Source organism: Macaca thibetana, chromosome 1 (assembly GCF_024542745.1).
Source record: "Macaca thibetana thibetana isolate TM-01 chromosome 1, ASM2454274v1, whole genome shotgun sequence".
In the NCBI taxonomy this organism is placed as follows: Eukaryota; Metazoa; Chordata; class Mammalia; order Primates; family Cercopithecidae; genus Macaca; species Macaca thibetana.
In genome coordinates this window covers 61192115-61214591 of record NC_065578.1, presented here as the reverse complement: position 1 = coordinate 61214591, position 22477 = coordinate 61192115, and the positions used below count along the sequence as shown (strand labels likewise).

At 40.4% G+C, this 22477-nt stretch overlaps 1 protein-coding gene across 7 annotated transcripts in view; it reads right to left on the bottom strand.

Moving 5' to 3' along the window:
• Window positions 1-22477, bottom strand: part of PATJ (PATJ crumbs cell polarity complex component) — a 426007-nt gene that overhangs the window by 145854 nt on the left and 257676 nt on the right. For all 7 annotated transcript variants that reach the window (XM_050752580.1, XM_050752940.1, XM_050752817.1 and 4 more), the window contains one exon: window positions 7264-7355. In XM_050752580.1, coding sequence (XP_050608537.1) covers window positions 7264-7355 — 92 coding nt within the window. The remainder of the gene's footprint in view (window positions 1-7263; window positions 7356-22477) is intronic.

Below are 22477 nucleotides of genomic sequence, written 5' to 3'. Positions count from 1 at the left end.
AGGAAGTAGGAAACAGAACGATGTAGCAGGAGTGTCTGGCCAGGGCACTGTGGCTCTATGGATAAACACCATTCGTATCAAATCACTCACATCGCTTGCTTCCAATTCTATGCCTAAAGTATCATATTGCCCAAGTGTGAGACACATTGACCACCCACTGGCCACACTTTGGCAGTGAGAGAAAGAACTGGCTCCTTCAGCTTCCACAGAGGGAGACAGGTATCTAGATGTACTGTTTCTCTCTGTGTGTGTGTGTGTGTGTTTGTGTGTGTATTGGGAGATGGGAAGTGGGGGTCTACCCAAGGAAACAGGAATTCCACTGGGCAAATAGTATAAATATTGACCAGCAAGAAAGAAAAAAAGCAAGCTCACATCATCCCTGATGACCATCCCAATTAGTTGTCTCTGAGTGCCAAAAGAGGTGAAACAAATACAGGCATAATTCCCATAAGCGAATATATGCACTTATTGTATTAAGGAATGGAAGTAGCAAAGAAAAAATTACCAATTCTGCCCACGAAAGAGTAAAACTGAGTAGACCAATATCAACTTCTGAAATTGAATTGGTAATTAAAAAAAAAAACTTGCCAACCAAAAAAAGCCCTGGACCAGATGGATTCAAACTGAATTCTACCAGACGTACAAAGAAGAACTGATACCAATCCTACTGAAACTGTTCCAAAAAAATCAAGGAGGAGGGGCACCTCCCTAACTCATTCTATGAAGCCAGCATCAGCTGACACCAAAATCTGGCAGAGACGCAACAAAAAAAGAAAACTTCAGGCCAGTATCCCTCATGAACATAGAAGCAAAAATCATCAACAAAATATTAGCAAACCAAATTCAGTAGCACATCAAAAAGTTTACCACCACCAAGTAGGCTTTATTCCTGAGATGCAAATCTGGTTCAACATACACACATCAGTAAATGTGATTCACCACATAAACAGAATCAAAAGCAAAAATCATATGATGATCATCTCAATAGATGCAGAAAAAGCTTTTGATAAAATCCAACATACCTTCATAATAAAAACCCTCAACAGACTACACATTGAAGGAACACCTCAAAATGATAAGAGCCATCTCTGAAAAACCTGCAGCTGACACCATGATACCTTACAGAATTCAAAACAATTGACATACACAGCTATACTTACCCAACGATACCTTCCTAAAGAAGGATTGCTTCTCTCCTAGAAGCACATGTCCAGGTATTCTGATTGGGTACCCAGTTGTGGAACCTTTGGGTTTCTACACATCCTATGACTTTGCTTACTTATCCTTCGAGTCTTAGCCTAAGCATCTTTCTCTGTGACATCTTCCCACAGACCCCAAAGACTACATCAGATGCATCTCCTATATGTCCCTACAGCATCAGAGTACTTATATCACTGGATAAGGTACTAGACTATTGTTTATTCTCTGTTTCCTCCTTTCAGACAGAAATTGTGCTCTTTCCATCACCAACCCCACCGCAATAACACACGTAGGTGTTCTGTAAACACCTGCTGAAAAGATGAATGAATGTTTCCTTATGCAAGTTAAACTCATGCTTATGCATGCATTCTTTTTTCCTATTTATCAAAACTAGATCTAATGAATCAAGAGCACAAGAAGGATTTTTATTTTTATATTTTTTGAGATGGAGTTTCACTCTTTTTGCCCAGGCTGGAGTGCAATGCGTGATCTCAGCTCACTGCAACCTCCACCTCCTGGGTTCAAGTGATTCTCCTGCCTCAGCCTCCCAAATACCTGGGATTACCGGCACCCGCCACCATGCCCAGCTAATTTTTGTATTTTTAGTAGAGACGGGGTTTCACCATGTTGGTTAGGCTGGTCTGGAACTCCTGACCTCAGATGATCCGCCCGCCTCGGCCTCCCTAAGTGCTGGGATTACAGGTGTGAGCCACCATGCCCGGCCAAGAAGGATTTTTAAAATAGGCATCCAAGTTGCTTCTTCAGATGATCATCTCCTTAAGATGACTCTGGCATTCACATTAACTTCAAGCAATATCGTCTTTCAGGGATATGGCCAGAGGACAACGAGCCACGCTATATTTTTAATTACACAAGCAAGGCATATGTTCAATTGATACAGGAAGGTGGAGCCCATGGTGAGTCCACTTTTACTCAGTGGGGCTTGACAGCTAGCACTAAATCTTTCCAAGGATTTCAGTTTCATCTCGTTTCCTTTAGCCCCAGGAGTTTTTACACAGTACACATTTTCCACATGTAATTAAGTAACGGAGAGTGAGTTGTTATACATGACATTCAAGTTTTGATAGTGGGGGAAGGTATGACAAGAGCTGCAGGCAAGATCATTAATCTCCTTGGATCCCTGCACTGCCAAATACAGCAATTTATTCGTTGTGTTAATATAGTTCTCCTCCTGTACTTAAATTGGTGTGCTCACATGAAGGGGAGAATGCCAAACACGAAAACCCACAGAACCGAATGTAGAGTGCATAGCAAGCACCCAGATTGTAATACGCATCTGGATGATACGGAGTTGAATAATTTAGTGTATTAGAGACCACATGTTTAAAGTACAATTTCCAGGATTGTCCAAAATCTAATGATGTGAAAAGGAAAAGGGAAAAAGTGATTATGTAAGTCATGTATAAATAGCTGCAACTTGCTAATTTGTGCTAATGACCCACAGACCCCTTGCCAATTATAGATGAATTAGTATACGAATAAATACAAGTGTTAAAAGAATATGACAAGGACCTGATCACAAAATGTACATTGCTATAGACTAAAGGCCTTAGTTAATTAAAATGTTGCTTGCAGCATATTTTAATAGCTTTCTGTGATTACTGCTAATCATTCTCTAAAACCTGTGGCCAGTTCCCATTTTCATCTCAATTGTCAATAAATTTGAAAAACAGTTGCCAAGGTATAAAAGCCAAAATTTTCTGTATAATGGAAAAGCACAGAGGATAATTTCAACTAAGGAAGGAAATTTTGCCAAATAGAAGTGCAAATTGTTAAGAAATGCAATTTATAAAAACTAGTTTTCAAAGTTACATTATAACACAGTACAAGCTATGCAGAGTTCAAAAGACAAGCAAAATCGCATCTGTGGTGCTGAGATGATTTAAGTGTTAACTTTTGGAAACTTGATAATGAATCGAATTTTAACTTCTTCAGGATTTGATTCTAAAACAGGCAAAATCAGGATTCTTATAATAAATAATTATTCAGAATCACTCCTATATGTTTTTTCTCCCTATAAAAGAAGATATAAAAAAATCTTAGCTAATTTGGGAAAGTACTGGGAAGAGGGGCTGAGGTATGAGGAATTTTGTAAAATACTGAGTTACAGAAATATATATTTTTTAATCCACAAAATAACAACAATGAACTTACTATAATTGTTGCCTTTGGACCATAAGTAATCTAGAACTGCTTAGTAGGAGCAAAAAGGAAATTCATTCAATAAAGCTTTCTGAACACTCATTATATGCTACACACTGTAATTGAAAGACCATGCAGGAAAGGTTCATGCTACAGTCTGAATGTTTGTGTCCCCTCAAAATTCATATGTTGAAACTGAATCACCAACATGAAGGTATGAATAGGCAGGGCCTTTTGGAAGGTGTTTACGTCATGAGAGTGGGGCCCTCATGGTGGGATTACTGCCTTACAAAGGAGGCCCAAGGGAGCCCCTCCTGTTACGTGGGATACACGGAATAGATCTATGAAAGAGGAAGCAGGCCCTCTCCCAGACACCAAATCTGCTAGAGCCTTGATCTCGAACTTTGTAGCCTCCAAAACTGTGAGAAATAAATTTCTGGGCCAGGCCCAGTGGCTCGCGTCTGTGATCCCAGCACTTTGGGAGGCTGAGGTGGGCAGACCATTGAGGCCAGGAGTTTGAGACCAGCCTGGCCAACACAGTGAAACCCCATCTCTACTAAAATACAAAAAAAATTAGCCGGGCCTGGTGGTACACACCTATAGTCCCAGCTACTCGGGAGGCTGAGGCATGAGAATTGTTTGAGCCTGGGAGGCAGTGGTTGCAGTGTGCCAAGATCGCACCACTGCACTCCAGCCTGGGTGACAGAGCAAGACTTTGTCTCAAAATAAATAAATAAATAAATGAATTTCTGTTCTTTGTAAGACACTCGGGTATTTTGTTACAGCCGTCCGAATGGACTAAGAATTAGAGTACAGATTTTAAATGTACATTGATACTTCTAAATTGCTTAAAATCACTTCCAGTAAATAAGCATTCAGTAGCGTCCTCAGTTTTGTGTATACCATTGATTTACTCAACAAATTCTTTTCTTGATTCTGTTCTGTTCAATGATCAAAACTGAAATAATCAGACTCTAAATTGATGGAGCTTTACTACTATGATTAAAATTCTATTCAGGTTTCTCTTCTGTCTTCTAAATAATTTCAAATCGTTTAACCTTTCTTTATTGAAGGAGGAGGGTTTTATTTCCCAACTACACAATTGCATTAAATTATTTCCTTTGGACTCTATTCAATGTTCTTTTTGCTCTCTTTAAAATTGCACGGCCCATGTGGGTAATAAAAGCCCCACCACATGTGCTGAAGAGGTAAGTAATGTTGATAACAGCTCTTGTGGTAGCAGCCATGACTATGTACTAAATACCATGTGCAGATGCTGACCCTGTTAAGTGCTACATACATCTTCTCATGTACTAGCCACACAGTGTGCTTTTTTTTTTTTTTTTTGAGACAAGGTCTTGCTGTCACCCAAGCTGAAGTGTAGTGGCGTGATCATGGCTCACTGCAGCCTCAACCTCCTTGGCTCATGCGATGCTCCTGCTTCAGCCTCCCAAGTAGCTGGGACTACAGGGCACATGCCACCACACCCGGCTAATTTTTTTCTTTTGCACAGATTGGGTCTCACTATGTTGCCCAGACCAGTCTTAAACTCCTGAACTCAAGCCTTCCTACTGCCTTGGCCTCCCAAAGTGGTGGGATTACAGGTGTGAGTCACTGCGCCCGGCCCCCACACAACTTTATGCAAAGTTTTCAAGTCTAAACACACTACTTTTGTGGACTTCTCTCAATGAACAACATCTGAATCTCTTGAGTGCCGACCTTTCTTCAAAGTCTACTCAATTTTTTTTTAAATCAACTAACTCTAATTTTATAACCCTTGCCAAAAGAAAGGACAAGAAAACCAAAAAGGAGACTGGTGTCTAACAGAGGATGTCAAAGGAGAGTAAGGATAAAGGGCTCATCTTAACATACAAAGACATATGTGAAGGAGGAAGCTTTCACTCTCTGAAAATAGAGTAAAAAACTAGAAAGCCAGAAAGTGCCACTAGGTGGGAGAAAAGGATGCTAATACAGGATTTCCTTTTTTTTTGAGACAGAGTCTCGCTCTGTCAACCAGGTGGGAGTACAGTGGTGTGATCTCGGCTCACTGAAACCTCTGCCTCCTGAGTTCAAGAAGCAATTCTCCTGCCTCAGCCTCCTGAGTAGCTGGGATTACAGGTGTGCACCACCACGCCTGGCTAATTTTTGTATTTTTAGTAGAGACAGGGTTTCACCATGTTGGCTTGGCCAGGCTGATCTCGAACTCCTGACATCGTGATCTGCCCGCCTCAGCCTCCCAAAGTGCTGGGATTACAGACGTGAGCCACCATGCCTGGTCTTTTTTTTTTTTTTCCTTTTTTTTTTTGAGATAGAGTCTTTCTCTGTCGTCCAGGCTGGAGTGCATGGTGCGATCTCAGCTCACTGAAGCCTCTGCCTCCTGGGTTCAAGCAATTCTCCTGCCTTAGCCTCCCGAGTAGCTGGGAGTAGAGTTGTGTGCCATCACACCTGGCTAATTTTTTGTATTTTTCAGTAGAGACAGGTTTCGCTGTGTTGGCCAGTCTGGTCTCAAACTCCTAACCTTAGGTGATCCTCCCAAACTGCTGGGATTACAGACATGAGCCACCGTGCCTGGTCCTAATGCAGGATTTCTTCAGGAGCAAAGTAGAAGTGGAAAGGAATATTTCAATCACGTTAGTGCCCATGCTGGGAATAAAACCACCTCCTAATCCCAATGGTCCCTGGGAATGGACAGATCTTACTGCTGGTAGCTAATGAGAAAGGGAAGAATAATAATGATTGTCATCATCCTAAAATAGCAGCTAACATTCTTTCACCCCTTATTCTCTGCTAGATATTGTATTGAGCATTTTCAATTTCTGAAATATCACAATGAATGAGGGAGGTGCTTTATTATCCCATTTTACAGATGATACCTGAGTCCCAGAAGGAAAAAGAAGCAGAGCTACAGTGAACATAGAGGGTTAGGTACATGACCTAAAAATAATTCAGATTTACTTGTCATTTCAGTCCAATAAAGAGAATCAAACAACCTCATTTCTACTGCTGATGTGGCAATGTTGGCTACAAACAGTCAGATCCCTAATTCTGATTTACTTGTACCAAGAGGGCTCAATCAGCTTGCAGGGGAGGTGTGAGTAAATGTGAAGCCCCAAACACACAATACAACTCTAGGCAGCAGTGCTGACATCTTCTCTACTCCGGGCTTCTCACCAGCACTCTTACAAGGAAGCTCCTAAAAATGTCCTCAGTTCTATTTTCTTGTTTATTCTTTAATGAAGACATTAATGATTCAGCAAATGTACCAAATAATAGTGACAGGAAGAGAAGTTAGCAGGTCTCATTATATTTATATACAGGATAAATGGATCCAGAAAGGGAAGAATGTTTTATAACTGAATTATAAATACTAGCCTCAGCTACCGATTCTACACTGTGAAATATAAGCAAGTAAGAAAACTTCATAATCAAAACAATCAGTACTTTTCTTTTTTTTTTTTTTTTTTTTGAGACAGAGTCTCACTGTCACCCATGCTGGAGTGCAGTGGTGCAGTCTTGGCTCACTGCAAGCTCCGCCTCCCGGGCTCACGCCATTCTCCTGCCTCAGCCTCCCGAGTAGCGGGGACTACAGGCGCCCGCCACCACCACGCCCGGCTAATTTTTTGTATTTTTAGTAGAGACAGGGTTTCACCATATTAGCCAGGATGGTCTTGATCTCCTGACCTTGTGATCCGCCCGCCTTGGCCTCCCAAAGTGCTGGGATTACAGGCGTGAGCCACCGCGCCCTGCAATACTTTTCTTGAAGTGACAGTTACAAAAGGAATATATGTTTTTAGAAGAAACAGTGATTTCGCTAGACAAATCAAAGATGACATAGTCTTACATTAATAACATCTTCAGAAGAGGTCTTTGATTTTGCAAAACCAGATCTAGCAATCTTACCTGATGAAAACCAGCTTGACTTTTGATGGGGCGGTCTTAATAATGGCAGATGCATTTTGGTGACTTCTTCCATACAGAATCTGATTGTTTATCTGTTTGGGAAAAAATACAATGTACTAAATTATACATGTCTACAAGTATATACGTATATACTTGGAATTAAATGATAAAGTCTACTGATTTATTTTTTTTTTGAGACACTCTCACTCTGTCATCCAGGCTGGAGTGCAGTGGTGCGATCTTGGCTCACTGCAACCTCCACCTTCTGGGTTCAAGTGATTCTCATGCCTCAGCCTCCTGAGTAGCTGGAATTACCAGCATGCGCCACCATGCCTGGCTAATTTTTTTGTATTTTTAGTAGAGATGAGGTTTCACCATGTTGGCTAGGTTGGTCTTAAACTTTTGGCCTCAAGTGATCTGCCCGCCTCAACCTCCCAAAGTGCTGGGACTACAGGCAAAAGCCACTGCACCCGGCCCTAAGTCTACTGTTTTTTTTTTTTTTTTTTTTTGAGGCGGAGTCTCGCTCAGTCACCCAGGCTGGAGTGCAGTGGCACGATCTTGGTGCACTGCAACCTCTACCCACCAGGTTCAAGCAATTCTCCTGCCTCCGCCTCCTGAGTAGCTGGGATGACAGGTGTGTGCCACCATGGTTGGCTAATTTTTGTATTTTTAGTAGAGATGGGGTTTCACCACGTTGCCCAGGCTGGTTTAGAACTCCTGACCACGTGATCCACATGTCTTGGCCTCCCAAAGTAAGTCTAATGATTTTTAAGTGGGAATATTAGGACTTTCAAATGCTAAAAATCTTAATATTCTTTGTAGTAGAGATTCAAACAGTAATTCTAAACAGCTATCAAAAATCCTTAAATTCAGTTTTGACTACAGTTAATGAAGAACATACAGCCCTTTATCCTTTTGCTAAACTTCAAGAAAGCAGTAGTGAAGCCTGATACAAAAAGTTTATGACAGATATTTCATTTCCTACAGCTTTCCCAGATTATTTAGAAATGTTGAAAACAGACCAAATTGTGGTATTCACCGGAGCTCTGGAGAGCCCATTAAACATGATTTTGTAAACATGTCAAGGTTATTACATAACATAAATTTTGTTACTGAAGAGAAGGTAAATATTATGTCCCTGTTTTAAGTCAAATTTTAAACCAGCTACACAGAAAGATTTTACTGAATGCCATCAATGAGCCAGCCGTCTGCTCATATCCAAGACATGGTAGAATTTTAAACTTGATTGAATCTACCAAAAGATGACCTAAACAACATTTAAATTCTAAATTTCTTTATTCCAAAATTTCCCACTGATAAACTATGATGATAGCTGGAAACTCTCTTACTTTATTTCACCCAGTTGGTAACAGCTCGTAGTTTTGACTTTTTTCCTTCCATCTCTTTAAAACGTAGTTAATGATCGATACCTATACCATCCCTATTCAAGTGTGAACTTGACAATCTCTACTATTTAAGAGATAGTGTAGTGTGCTATATAAGGGATAGGAAAAGGAGTTGTAATTAGCATCTAATTTGTTCTTGCTGTCTCTGGAATTTTGCATTTTAAGACACAACTGATGTTCAAGACATCTAAACACATTATTATTATTTTTTTTTGGTCAAAATAGTTATAATGAGAAAGCATATGGAAATGAACAATTTAAAATATGAAATGAAAATATAGTATTTTCAACTGTCTGAAAAGCGGCCCTTCCGTCACCTTTCCTAAGTGGTAAAGCTGGGATTCACATCCAAGGCTGATGGAAAGACCAAACTGGAGCTACCTTCTCACTCTGCCTCTTATTTTATCAGCTTTCGTTCTGCAGGAAGATCCTCAATCTCACTGGGCACAGTGGCTTACGCCTGTAATCCCAGCACTTTCAGAGGCCAAGGGAGGCAGATCACTTGAGGTCAGGAGTGTGACACCAGCCTGGCCAACATGGTGAAACCCCGTCTCTACTAAAATTACAAAAATTAGGCTGGGCACCTATAATTCCAGCACATTGGGAGGCCTAGGCGGATGGATCACTTGAGGCCAGGAGTTCGAGACCAGCCTGGTCAACATGGCGAAACCCCATCTCTACTAAAAAATACAAAAATTAGCTGGGTGTGGTAGTGCATGTCTATCGTCCCAGCTACTTGGGAGCTGAGATGGCGCCACTGCACTCCAGCGTGGGTGACAGACTGAGACTCTGTTTCCAAACAAAAATAAAAACAAAAACAAAAACTAAAAATTAGCCAGACATGGTGGTGCGCACCTTTAGTCCCAGCTACTGGTGAGGCTGAGACAGGAGAATAGCTTGAACCTGGGAGGTGGAGGTTGCAGCAAGCCGAGATTGCGCCACTGCACTCCAGCCTAGGTCACAGAGTGAGACTCAGTCACACACACACACACACAAAATCATCAATCTCATAGAAAGCACCAATTTCCACACTGTCAGTTCTCTGTGCCTCAGTTTCCCCTTCTCTAAAAGAAATCTAAGTACCTACTTCACAAAGCTATTGTAAGAATTAAACAAGATAATGCCTTTACATTTTATTTAGAGTACTCTTGATACCCAAAGGATTTTTAAAACTACTCATCTTTGCTATTACGTGTCTTTTTTTTTTTTTTTTTGAGACAGAGTCTTGCTCTGTTGCCAAAGCTGGAGTCCAGTGGCATGATCTCAGCTCATTGCAACCTCTGCCTCTGAGGTTCAAGCAATTCTCCTGCCTCAGCCTCCTGAGTTGCTGGGATTACAGGTGCCTGCCACCAAGCCTGGCTAATTTTTTTTGTATTTTTAGTAGAGACGGGTTTTCACCATGTTGGCCAGGTTGGTCTTGACCTCCTGACCTCAGGTGATCCGCCCTCCTCGGCCTCCCGAAGTGCTGGGATTACAGGTATGAGCCACTGTGCCTGGCATACGTTTCTATCCTTAGTATCATGCATTTAAAAATAAGTCCACTGTCTATATATTTTCTCCTAACACTTTAAGAATTTAACTTTTCTTATATTTGTATCTTCTTACCCACTTAGCTACAAGGGAAATGGTTAAAGAAATCGTGCAGTGGCCGGGTACAGAGGCTCACAGCTGTAATCCCAGCACTTTGTGAGGCTGAGGCCGGTGGACCAGCCTGAGCAACATGGTGAAACCCTGTGTTGACAAACAATATAAAAATCAGCCAAGTGCGGTGGTATGCACTTGTAGTCACAGCTACTTGGGAGGCTGACGTGGGAGGTTCACTTGAGCCTATAAGGTTGAGGCTGCAGTGAGGCAAGATTGTGCCACTGCACTCTAGCCCGGGCAACACAGTGAGACCCTGTCTCCAAAAAAAAAAAAAAAAAAAGAAAGAAAAGACAAGGAAAGAAATCATCTTTAAGAGTTTGTGAAAAAGCATACTTAATGACATAGAAAATGTCCAAAATGGTACTAACTGGTAAAACCAAGTTTTAAAATAGTATGTTTAGTATGATCATGTATTTTGCTGACCATATTTTCCAATCTCTTTAATTTATAATTAACTACAAACAAGGTACTTTAAATCATATTTGAAAATTAGATTAGGACAGGTGTGGTGGCTCATGCCTGTAATACCAGAGCTTTGGGAGGCTGAGACAGGAAGATCACTTGAGGAGTCTGAGACCAGCCTGGGCAACACAGAAAGACCCTGTCTCTACAAAAAAATAATAAAAAATTAACCAGGTATGGTGGCATGTGCCTGTAATACCAGCTACTCAGGGGAAGCTGAGGTGGGAGGATTGCTTCAGTCCAGGAGTTCAAGACTACAGTGAGCTATGACTGTACTACTGCACTCCAGCCTGATCGGCAGAATGAGAAGAATGGCAGGGCGGGTGCGGTTGCCCATGCCTGTAATCCCAGCACTTTGGGAGGTTGAGGCAGGCAGATCACTTGAGGTCAGGAACTCAAGATCAGCCTGGCCAACATGGCGAAACCTCACCTCTACTAAAAATACGAAAATTAGCTGGGCATCGTGTCATGTGCCTGTGGTCCCAGCTACTTCGGAAGCTGAGGCATGAGAATCACTTGAACCTGGGAGGCGGAGGCTGCAGTGAGCCAAAATCGCGTCACTGCACTCCAGCCTGGGCGACAGAGCAAGACTCTGTCTCAAAAAAGATGAATGACATTTGGAATGAGCCTGATTCAAGGCCTGGCATTCAGTTAAGCATTTGTGAATGTCTATGTCTTCCCCACTGTGTTCAGCCTCTGCTTCCAGAAACTTTTTCTAAACCACCTATCCTACCCTCCTGTCTTTGAATCCTGTGGCACTAGGTTTAAAAAAATTTCCCTTCTTGCACTTATACCACAACACAACATGGTAAAGTCAATCCTTGTTGGGCAGTAAGCATCAGTGCAGGCACACAACACCTACTGAACTGAGCTGAGCTCCTTAGGGCAGGAGCCAACATCCTCCTCTAGGTGGCTCCCAGCTTTTCATGCAGAGCTTGCGCATAGTAGCCCTCAATGAGGATGTGCTGAATTGCAGTCCTGAATGGAAGTGGTACTTAATCAACTGTGAGTAGGCTTTCACTAACATGGGCTCCAGCCTTCAAAATGACTAAGGTTAAAAAAAAAAAAAAAAGGTTTTGATCAGCAAAATGCTTGAGCATGTAGGAAATCTAACTTTCATGTTTATGGATATGTCTGCTTCTTTAGTGGTGATCCTCCATTTTGGTAGAATAGAATCTATGGTACTATTATTCTGAGAGGGAAAAATGAGATCCGAAACGAAGAAAGCAGTTCATTAATTTTAATTTACGTAAGAGGAAATCTAAAGTTATGCCTTTCATGGTGCTGTTTCTACATGTGCAGAGCCTCTGGCAGTGGAAAGGCAAAGCAGCTTGCTTGCTGTTGATGTTTTTTCCAGTGCCAATCCGGGTGTTTACAGCTAAGGCAGCTGCTCCCGGCAACATGCCGAGGCCTCTGGAGAAACTCTGCTATGCAGTGGAAAACTGGGAACAGAGCAAGAAACCCAAGAAAGAGTGAACCTGATTTAACTGGATTAAATCTAGAAGAAAAATGCTGATCTCTGGATAAAAAAATAAATCCAAGACAAAGACTCTTTTATGGCCTTAAAAATAACACATTTAGGGTTAGGGCTAGGGGAAAAAAATAACCCATTTGTAGCCATTCAGTTTTAGGAGAGGTCTCTCTTTTGTTTTCTTCTTATTTAATATAAAACAATTTCACTATTTAAATAAAAGTTATACAGCTTCCAACTATTCAAGCAGTTTTCATATTTTTTCATCACTAAAGGAAACATACTCTATTGAAAACTCAATAACAAGTTGGAAAGAATGATATATTTTATGCACAATTAGCTTTAGATTATCATCTATTGTATTACTGAGAAGCTGTTCTCTGAGGACATTATTCTTTAAACAACAGATGTAGAAAGTTTTCCAAATAATATAGGCAAAAAAAGAAAAAAAAAGCATTCTTTTTTGGAAGTCTATTAGGTTAACTATAGTTAATAAAGGCTACCATCTACTGAGTGCTTACTCAGTGCAGAACTCTATGCTAAACTCATTATGCACAGTATCTCACTTAAATCTCAGAATAACTGGGGTAGGATTTACTTTCACTAGATTAGGAAACTATGATTTGCCCAAGGTGCTTTAGCAATTAGTTTAAAAGCCTATAATCCTAGGGCATACCCAGAGGTCACATGATCTGGATGGTACACAGAAAACATGAGATAACTTCTAACAGCCATCTCTATAAAAAGATGAGCAAGAACAGAAAAGTGAGTTGGTCACCCTACCATCTTAGGTCTTGGACTTTTGAGATCAAAAAGTCAGTATCAACCAAAAACCAGGTCACTACAACACATGGGGGAAATGCCCAGTAGTTGACTTTTAAGCTATATTTTGCTTTTTGCTTGTTTTTTTTTTTTTTTTTTTTTTTTTTTTTTTTTTTTTGAGACAGGGTCTCAGTGTCACTCAGGCTGGAGTGAAGTAGTATGTATGTGGCTCGCTATAGCCTCAGTCTCCTGGGATAAAGAGATCCTCCTGCTTCTTCCTCCCAAGTAGCTGGGACCACAGGCATGTGCCACCATACCCATCTAAGACTTTTAGGTTTTTTAAAGTCCCGAATGCAATATGGAGTCCCATAAAACTGTTCCTTTCTCTTCATGCAAACACACTGAACCCTGAATAACGACATACCCTTATGACACTTTTTTCAGTATATAGGTATATCTCATTTTATTGTGTGTTTTTTTTTTTTACAAATGGAAAGTTTGTGGCAACCCTGCATCGAGCAAGTCTATTGGCACCATTTTTACAGCAGCATGTGCTGACTTCCTGTCTGTGTCACATTTGGGTAATTCTCTCCATATTTCAGACTTTTACATTATTATTATATCTGTTATGGCAATATGTGATCCATGACCTTCGATCTTATTATAATTGTTTTGGGGCATCATAAACTGTGCCCATATAAAATGGCAAACTTAATTAATCAATTAACACACAATTGTGTGTTCTGATTACTCCACTGACCAGCTGCTCCCCATCTCTTTTTCTCTCCTCCAAGATCTTCCTATTCCCAGACACAACAATATTGAAGTTAGGCCAATTAATACCCTACAATAATCTTTAAGTGTTCAAGTAAAAGGAAGAGTCCCACATCTCTCATTGTAAACCAAAAGCTAGAAATGACTAAACTTAGTGAGGAAGGCATGTCAAAAGCTGAGATAAGCTGAAAGCTAGGCCTCTTGCATCAGTTAGCCAAGTTGTGAATGCAAAGGAAAAGTTCTTGAAGGAAATTAAAAGTGCCACTCCAGTGAACACAGGAATGATAAGAAAGCGAAACAACCTAATTGCTAATATGGAGAAAGTTTAAGTGGTCTGCATAGAAGTTTGAATCGGCCATAACATTCCCTTAAGCAAAAGCCTAATCCAAAGCAAGGCCCTAACTCTCTTCAATTCTATCTAGGCTGGGAAAGGTGAGGAAGTTGCAGAAGTTGTTTGAAGCTAGCAGAGGTTTATGGCGAGAAGTCTCAATCTCATAAAAGTGCAAGGAGAAGCAGCAAGTGCTAATGTAGAAACTTCAGCAAGTTATTCAGAAGATCTAGCTAAGCTCAGTAACAAAGATGGCTACACTAAACAATAAATTTTCAACAACAGTCTTTCATGTGAAGAAGGATGTGTTTGCTTCCTTCCCCTTCCGTCATGACTGTAAGTTTCCTGAAGCCTCCCAACCATGTGGAACTATGAGTCAATTAAACTCCTTTGCCTATATGGAATCAACCTAAGTGCTCATCAACAGGGGAATGGATAATGAAAATGTGGCATATATACACAATGGAATAATATTCAGCTATAACAAAGAATGAAATCCTGTCATTTTCTATAATATGGATGGAACTGGAGGCCATTATGTTAAGTGAAATATATCAAGCACAGAAAGACAAATATCACATGTTCTCACTCATATGTGGGAGCTAAAAAAGTAGATTTCATGAAGATAGAGAGTAGACTGGTGATTACCAGAGGCTGGGGCGGGGTGGGGAGGGGGTTTGTGGGGGAGTTAGGAGAGGGGAAGGAAAAAAAAGAATATACCTGTATTTATTACCACTGAGCTGTGCACTTAAATAAATGTGGCTACAAAAAAAAAAAAACAACAAAACAAAACAATATTAACAGGAATTTGGGAGAAGCTGATTACAACTCTCATGAATGACTTCAAGGAGTTCAAGATTTCAATGAAGGAAGTCACTGCAGGTGTGGTAGAAATGGCCAGAGAACTAGAATCAGAAGTGGAGCCTGAAGATAGGACTGGATTGCTGCAATCTCATGATCAAACTTGAACAGATGAGGAGCTGCCTCCTATAGATGAGCAAAGAAACTGGTTTCTTCTTCTTCTCCTTCTCCTTCTTCTTCTTCTTCTTCTTTTTTTTTTTTGGAGATGGAGTCTCACTCTGTCTCCCAGGCTGGAAGTGCAATGGCGCGATCTGGGCTCACTGCAACCTCCGCCTCCCAGGTTCAAGTGATTCTCCTGCCTCAGCTTCCTCAGTAGCTGGGATTACAGGCACCCACCACCACGCTCGGCTAATTTTTGTGTTTTTAGTAGAGACAGGGTTTCACCATATTGGTCAGGCTGGTCTCGAACTCCTGACCTTGTGATCTGCCCACCTTGGTCTCCCAAAGTGCTGGGATTACAGATATGAGCCACAAGGCCTGGCCAAAAGTGGTTTCTTGACATGAAATCTACTCCTGGTGAAGATGCTTTGAACATTGTTGAAATGACAATGAATCTAGACTATTACATAAACTTCATTGATAAAGCAGTCCTAGGGTTTGAGAGGACTGACTCCAATTTTGAAAGAAATTCTACTGTGGGTAAAATGCTATTAAACAGCATCCGATGTTACTGAGAAATCTCTCATGAAAGGAGTCAATCGATGTAGCAAATGTCATTGTTATCTTATTTTATGAAGTTGTCACAGCCACCCCAACCTTCAGCAACCACCACCCTGATCAGTCAGCAACCATCAACATGGAGGCGAGACTCTCCACCAGCAAAAAGATGACAACTTGCTGAAGGCTTAGATGATTGTTAGCATTTTTTATAAATAAATTATTTTAAAATTAATGTATGTACTTGTTTAGACATCATGCTAATGCACATTTTATAGATCATAGTGTAAATATAACTTTCACATATGCTGGGAAACAAACACATGTGACTCACTTTATTCTGATACTCGCTTTATTGTGGTAATCTAGAATGGAACCCATAATCTATCTGAAGTATGCCTGTAAACAAATAGGTTCAATATATATAGGTTGACTACCTTTTTAGCTTTTTCTGACCCAGCTCCAAGAAAAACAATTAAGATATTTCATTTTGGATCAAATATTGCTCCCCACCTTTCATGTTCTGAGTGCTCATTCAGATTATCTTGAAATTGGAAAAATATTATTTTCCATTTACTTCCAGTAAACTGTGAAGTAGAGAAACTAAGTGCCTTTCTCAAAGTTTCTTCTTTCAAAGGTGACTGAATGATATAAGGGAAGAATAATAAATTATTCAGACATGTATTTATCTTCGATATCATCCCACAATGGTGGGAAGAACTATCTTTAGTCCTGATTTGACGCTTCCCAATTTACCCAAATAATCTATTTATTATCTCAAAACCTGAGATCTACGACTCTTTCATTCAAGGGTAATCATATATCCTGATTTTCCTGAGACAGCCTAGTTTATTTATGTTGTTCCAATTATTTATTTATTTTTGAGTCAGGGTCTTGCTCTGTCACCCAGGCTGGAGTGCAATGGTGCGATCATGGCTCACTGCAGACTTGATCTCCCAGACTCAACCAATCCTCCCACCTCAGCTTCCTGAGTAGCTGGGACTACAGGTGCGCACTACACACCAGGCTCATTTTTCATAAAGACGGGGTCTTGCCATGTTACCCAGGCTGGTCTTGAACTCCTGGACTCAAGCGATCCACTTGCCCTGGCCTCCCAAAGTGCTGGGATTACAGGCATGAGCCACTGTGCCTACTAATAGTTACCCAGTTTGGATGATAAATTATATCTTTTTCTCACATTCATCAAGCCATGACTATGGGAAGTGATTTAATGGCATTCTATCTCAATTTCTATATTACTAAGATGAGAAAGCCAGACCAGATGAGGGATGTAGTAGATACCTAGGGGGATCGTTGCCAGCACACAACTGCTTCTCTTTGTGAGGGACTGTCCTTCAAATCCTCTCATCACAAATACCATCCTTTATGGTGGGCAGCCAATTTTGTGTTGCTTGTCATGCCACTCCGGGTCACGGCTGAGGAAATTCTCTCTTTAGGGGGTTTTAAATTGGAGCTGAGACACAGTTCTTTTCTACATGTTCATTAAGCTTCTGCGAGATGTCCATATTCTGCCACACAGATGAAGGGACTGGAAAAGCCATCATTTCCCGAGGCCCTGGTGCATCCTGATCTTCAGGTTCCAGGAAGGAGTCACATGATTACAATAGATTCTACTTTTTTGGTGAAGCTGTTGCTATGGGCTGAATTTTTATGTCCCTCTGCAAATTCATATGTTGAAGCCTTAATTCCCAATACGATGGTATTTGGACGTGGGGCCTTTGAGAAGCAACAAGGTCATGAGGATGGAGCCCTCATAGAGGAAATTAGTGCCCTTACAATAAGAGACATAATGTCTCCCTTCACCATGTGTGTGCATACAGCAGGAACACTGTCTGCAAACCAGGAAAGACAGCCCTCACCAGGAACCAAATTATCTCAGCATCTAGATGTTGGGCCTCTCAGCCTCCAGAACTGTGAGAAATAGATGTCTATGGTCAGCGCAAGCTGACTGGGACAATTATTTGAACTAATTTCTGTTCTTTGCAACCAAAAAGTATTCATTGATATGGTTTCTTAGGCTCCTGCTAATTCTAAATATTAATTTGTAAATCTAACTGACATACCTCTTTCAATCTCCTAGTCTTGTGCTCTTTCAGATGTTCAGTAATTTGCCTTGGCATCCAAAAAGATACAAAAGAAGAAAAAGAAAAAGGGAAAAAGCTTTCTGTCCAAAGGAGCTTTCTATGCTCTTGACCTACAATTCTGGTTTTCTTATCTGTTTTTAGCTTCCTCATCTGATTACTGACAAAGTGGGCCTTCTGAGGTCTTCCAGATAGTTCTAGTAACTTCTGTCTCAGCTTCATGATGCCTAGTCCCAGAAAGACAGTAACATTTTACCTTAGGGGTAAGTGAATTCATTTTTTCCCCAGATTCTGAATTTCCAACTCAATAAAATGTCATTCAGTAGCAAATTATGGTAGCTCTGGATACTGAAGATAACAACCTCAAATGAGAAATACCTCTATAGTCATGTGCCACATAATAATGACTCAGTAAAGGATGGACCACATATATGATGGTGGTCCCATACGATTATAATACCATACTTTTATTGCACCTTTTCTATGTTTAGATATAAAAATATTTACCATTGTGTTACAGTTGCCTACAGTCTTCAGTACAGTAACATGCTGCCCAGGTTTATAGCCTGGGAACAATAGCCTTATATCATATAGCCTAGATGTGGAGTGGGCCAGATCATCTAGGTTGTACACTTTATGACATTAATACAACAAAATCATTCAGTGATGGATTTCTCAGAAATGTATCCCTGCCATTAAGGCCTGACTGTATTTGCAAAGCTCCTAAGCCATATTATAATGGATTTTCATTGTGTTTGACTTTTCCCCTTATAGACTGGTTTCAACTACTGTAGTGGGGGACGACAATCCGATATAAGTTAAGTCTTCTTATATTTATGTACCAGAGATGGGATACTTAATTATAACGTTAACCTAGCAGAAGTAGAATTAGGATTAATCCAATGAAAATTCAGCAAAAGTAAATGAATACAAATCCTTTTGTTATACTATACAAACTTTCACTTTAGAGATCTTTAATGAGATTTGTTTCAATAAAATTAATTATTCAAAAATATGAAGTGATAGGTTTTCAACTACTTTTAATTTTTTATAGTTCAACTAACACGAATAGAAATTTATACTGGGCCGGACATGGTGGCTCACGCCTGTACTCCTAGCACTTTGGGAGGCTGAGGTGGGTGGATTGCCTGAGCTCAGGAGTTTGAGACCAGCCTGGGGAACATGGTGAAACCCTGTCTCTACTAAAAATACAAAATATTAGCCGGGCGTGGCGGCGTGCACCTGTAATTCCAGCTACTTGGGAGGCAGAGACAGGAGAATAGCTTGACCCTGGGAGATGGAGGTTGCAGAGAGCCAAGATCACGCCATCGCACTCCAGCCTGGAGCGACAGAGTGAGACTGCATCTCAAAAAAAAAATCAAAAAGAAATTTATACCGAAGAGCAGCTCAATTAAATCTACTAAAAATAACTGCCAAATTGGAAGTAAAAGTTAATTAACTTAAGTTAGGAATGGAAATATTAATTATATAAAAATTAAAGTTTAGCTGAAGTAACAGATTTGCCTGAGGTGTGAACATCGTGTCATATTATACCTAACAATACCCCACCCACACTTTTATTAAAGCAGAAAGATTATGAAAAGTGACAAATTATTATTAAAGAACTGAGTTGAAATTCATGTAATTTGAATTGGTGATAATTAAATCTGAGAATCCTTCTCTGTAATTTACTTTTTTTTTTTTAAGAGGCAGGGTCTTGCTCTGTTGTCCAGGCTGGAGTGCAGTGGCACAATCCATAGCTCACTGTAGCCTTGAAGCCTCTAACTCCCAGGTTCAAGGAATCTCCCACCTCAGCCTCCCAAGTAGTTAGGAGTACAGGTATGTACCACCATGCCTGGCTAATTTTTTTGGTAGAGACAAGGTCTTGCTCTCTTGCCCAGGGTGGTCCTGAACTCCTGGGATCAGGCAATCCTCTCATCTCAGCCTCCCAAAGTGCTGGGGCTACAGGTATGAGCCACTGTGCCTGGTCTAATTTTTTTCTTTAAAAAAAAAAGCAAATCATAAGTACTTATAATGATGAGTATTTTTATAGGTTAACTTTTAATCTAATAATTCCACTTCTAAGAATGTATCCTAGGCTGGGCACCTGTAATCCTAGCACTTTGGGAAACCAAGGTGGGTGGATCACTTGAGGTCAGGAGTTCGAGACCAGTCTGGCCACTCAGGAAGCTGAGGCATGAAAATAGCTTGAAGCCAGGAGGTGGAGGCTGCAAGCAAGCTGAGATCACACCACTGCCCTCAAGCCTGGGTGACACAGTGAAACTATGCCAAACAAAACAAAAAAAAAACAACCCAAAAAAGACTTATCCTAAAAAATTAAAAAACCCAGTCATTCCTCTCATAGCTATTCTTTTAAAAGAGAAAAAGGGAAAAAAACTACATATTAACCAACAAACGATTATCCTAATGATCATATTTCAATAAATGGAAAACTGTGGTACTAAACAGAGGTAGGGGAGGATGATACAGATGTAAATGCATTGTCGTAGAAAGAAAACACTGCATGCAGAGTGAAGAAAATAACAAATTTCATGCAACCTATTTATTTACCACATTATTTTCATTTATGTAAAAGTTTCTATGTGGGTTTAAAGAAAGTTCTGTGAGTATCTCTACTAAATGTCAGCAATGATCATATCTGTGGTGGGATTTAAGGTGATTTTCAGTTTGTTTTTCTATATTGACATTTTATATCTATAATAGTACCATGTAATAAATGCTTACAACATAGAGGGCACACACACATACATGTGCACACAAGCCTAATACATTACTTGTCTCACTCAAACCAGTAGAGAACTGCATGGTTACCTCATTAAATAGATGGAGAAATTGAGGCACAGTGAGTTTAAGAAATTTGACCAACATAACATGTCTAGAATCAGAATTTATAGCCAAAATCTTTCAGTTTAAAAGCTTATTAATTAAAAAAATTCCCTAAGGGTATTTACCTGGGGTGAAAAAAAAGCCATAGAATAAGTAACTCATTTTTTTAATTCTCTGAAATTGGAATTCCAATTTATAGGGCTCACAAAGTAGAAACCTCAGATCAAGAAATGCTCCAATGAAAGTATAATAGATATGTTGAATATTCACCCATTTATTCACTTACTCAACAATCATTGCATAAGTGATGAGGATACAGGAATTTTCATTACCATTGTCATCATAGCTGCCATGTATTAAACACTAAGTGTGTTCCAGGTACCAGATTCTCTGAAAGCCACTTTGTAGAAGTGACTTTGTCAGATATGGTTGCTACCCTCAAGGATCTGGTACTCTGTAAGTGACATGGTTTTGGAAACAAATAATTGCATTGCCATATGATGTGTGTAGGCATAAAATAAGAAGCAATTGTCTCATCTTGGAGGTGGGTGTTTGCCCTTAAGAAGGAGTAGACAAATGTTTAGAGAGAAGCTTAGCAGGCACAGGGGAAGTGAGTGGCAAGAGGACTCCACGACTGGGGAAAAGCATATGAAAGGCACGCAGGTGTGAAACTCAAGGTCTCGCTGTAGGAACCACAGGTACCTTTTCAGTGTAGCTTTCAGGCTGGAGAGGAGGGAAGTAGACTGACAGAGATAATAGAGGTAGTTTCTTCTTTCCAAAAATCTTGGGCACTGGCCCCCATTTGAAGAGGATGCCCACTTTCCAAACCACTGCTCCCACTTTGCAGATGGAGAACCGAAGGGAGGAAAGGGGTGTCAGGTTAGAGATAGGACAGGGCAGATGCCTGAAACTCAGGTGAAACACAATTTCACAATAATGAAAAAAGACTTCTGAATAAATTATCACATTAATTTTTTCCTTGGAAAAGACAAAATAGTGTACAAGAAGCAGCCACTTCTTTTTTTTTTTTTTTTTTTTTTTTTTTTTTTGAGACGGAGTCTTGCTCTGCCGCCCAGGCTGGAGTGCAGTGGCCAGATCTCGGCTCACTGCAAGCTCTGCCTCCCGGGTTCACGCCATTCTCCTGCCTCAGCCTCCTGAGTAGCTGGGACTACAGGCGCCTGCCACCTCGCCCGGCTAGTTTTTTGTATTTTTTAGTAGAGACGGGGTTTCACCGTGTCAGCCAGGATGGTCTCGATCTCCTGACCTCGTGATCCGCCCGTCTCGGCCTCCCAAAGTGCTGGGATTACAGGCTTGAGCCACCGCGCCCGGCCAACAGCCACTTCTTAATACCTTGGGCAAAGGAGCAGGTTTCAAGGACTCAGTTTAATGGAAATTGCAGTGCTGAAGTAAGATCTTCCACAGCTGCAATTTAATCTATTTCTTGTGAAGTATAATGTTTCCAAAGGATCACATTCATTTAAAAGGCTTAAACATGAGAGATTTATTTTCTCTCAAAACTAATTAAATTGAAATACATTCTAAAGGCAGCATAATAGTAATATGCAGCTCACGTCTGTCTAAATTTGTTATATGGGGAAAATAGTCAGATATCCTTTTGAATTCTAAACCCTGACATGTTTTTGAAAAATACTGACTTTGAGAAAATTGAGAAATATGTTTCTGTGTTGTTCTAATTTTGAATACTCCTGTGGAAGTTGCTCCAATTGCCACAAGCTGTTTCACTTGGCCAAATGAAGTAGGTGACTATAGGTACTTTCCTATTAGCTGCATGGCAAAGGAAAGAATAAATGAATGAAGGCACAGTATAATCCACTTCTTATATTGCAGAGGAATCATGGTTTCCTAGGACATGGAGATATTACAGCCTAACTCTATCAGT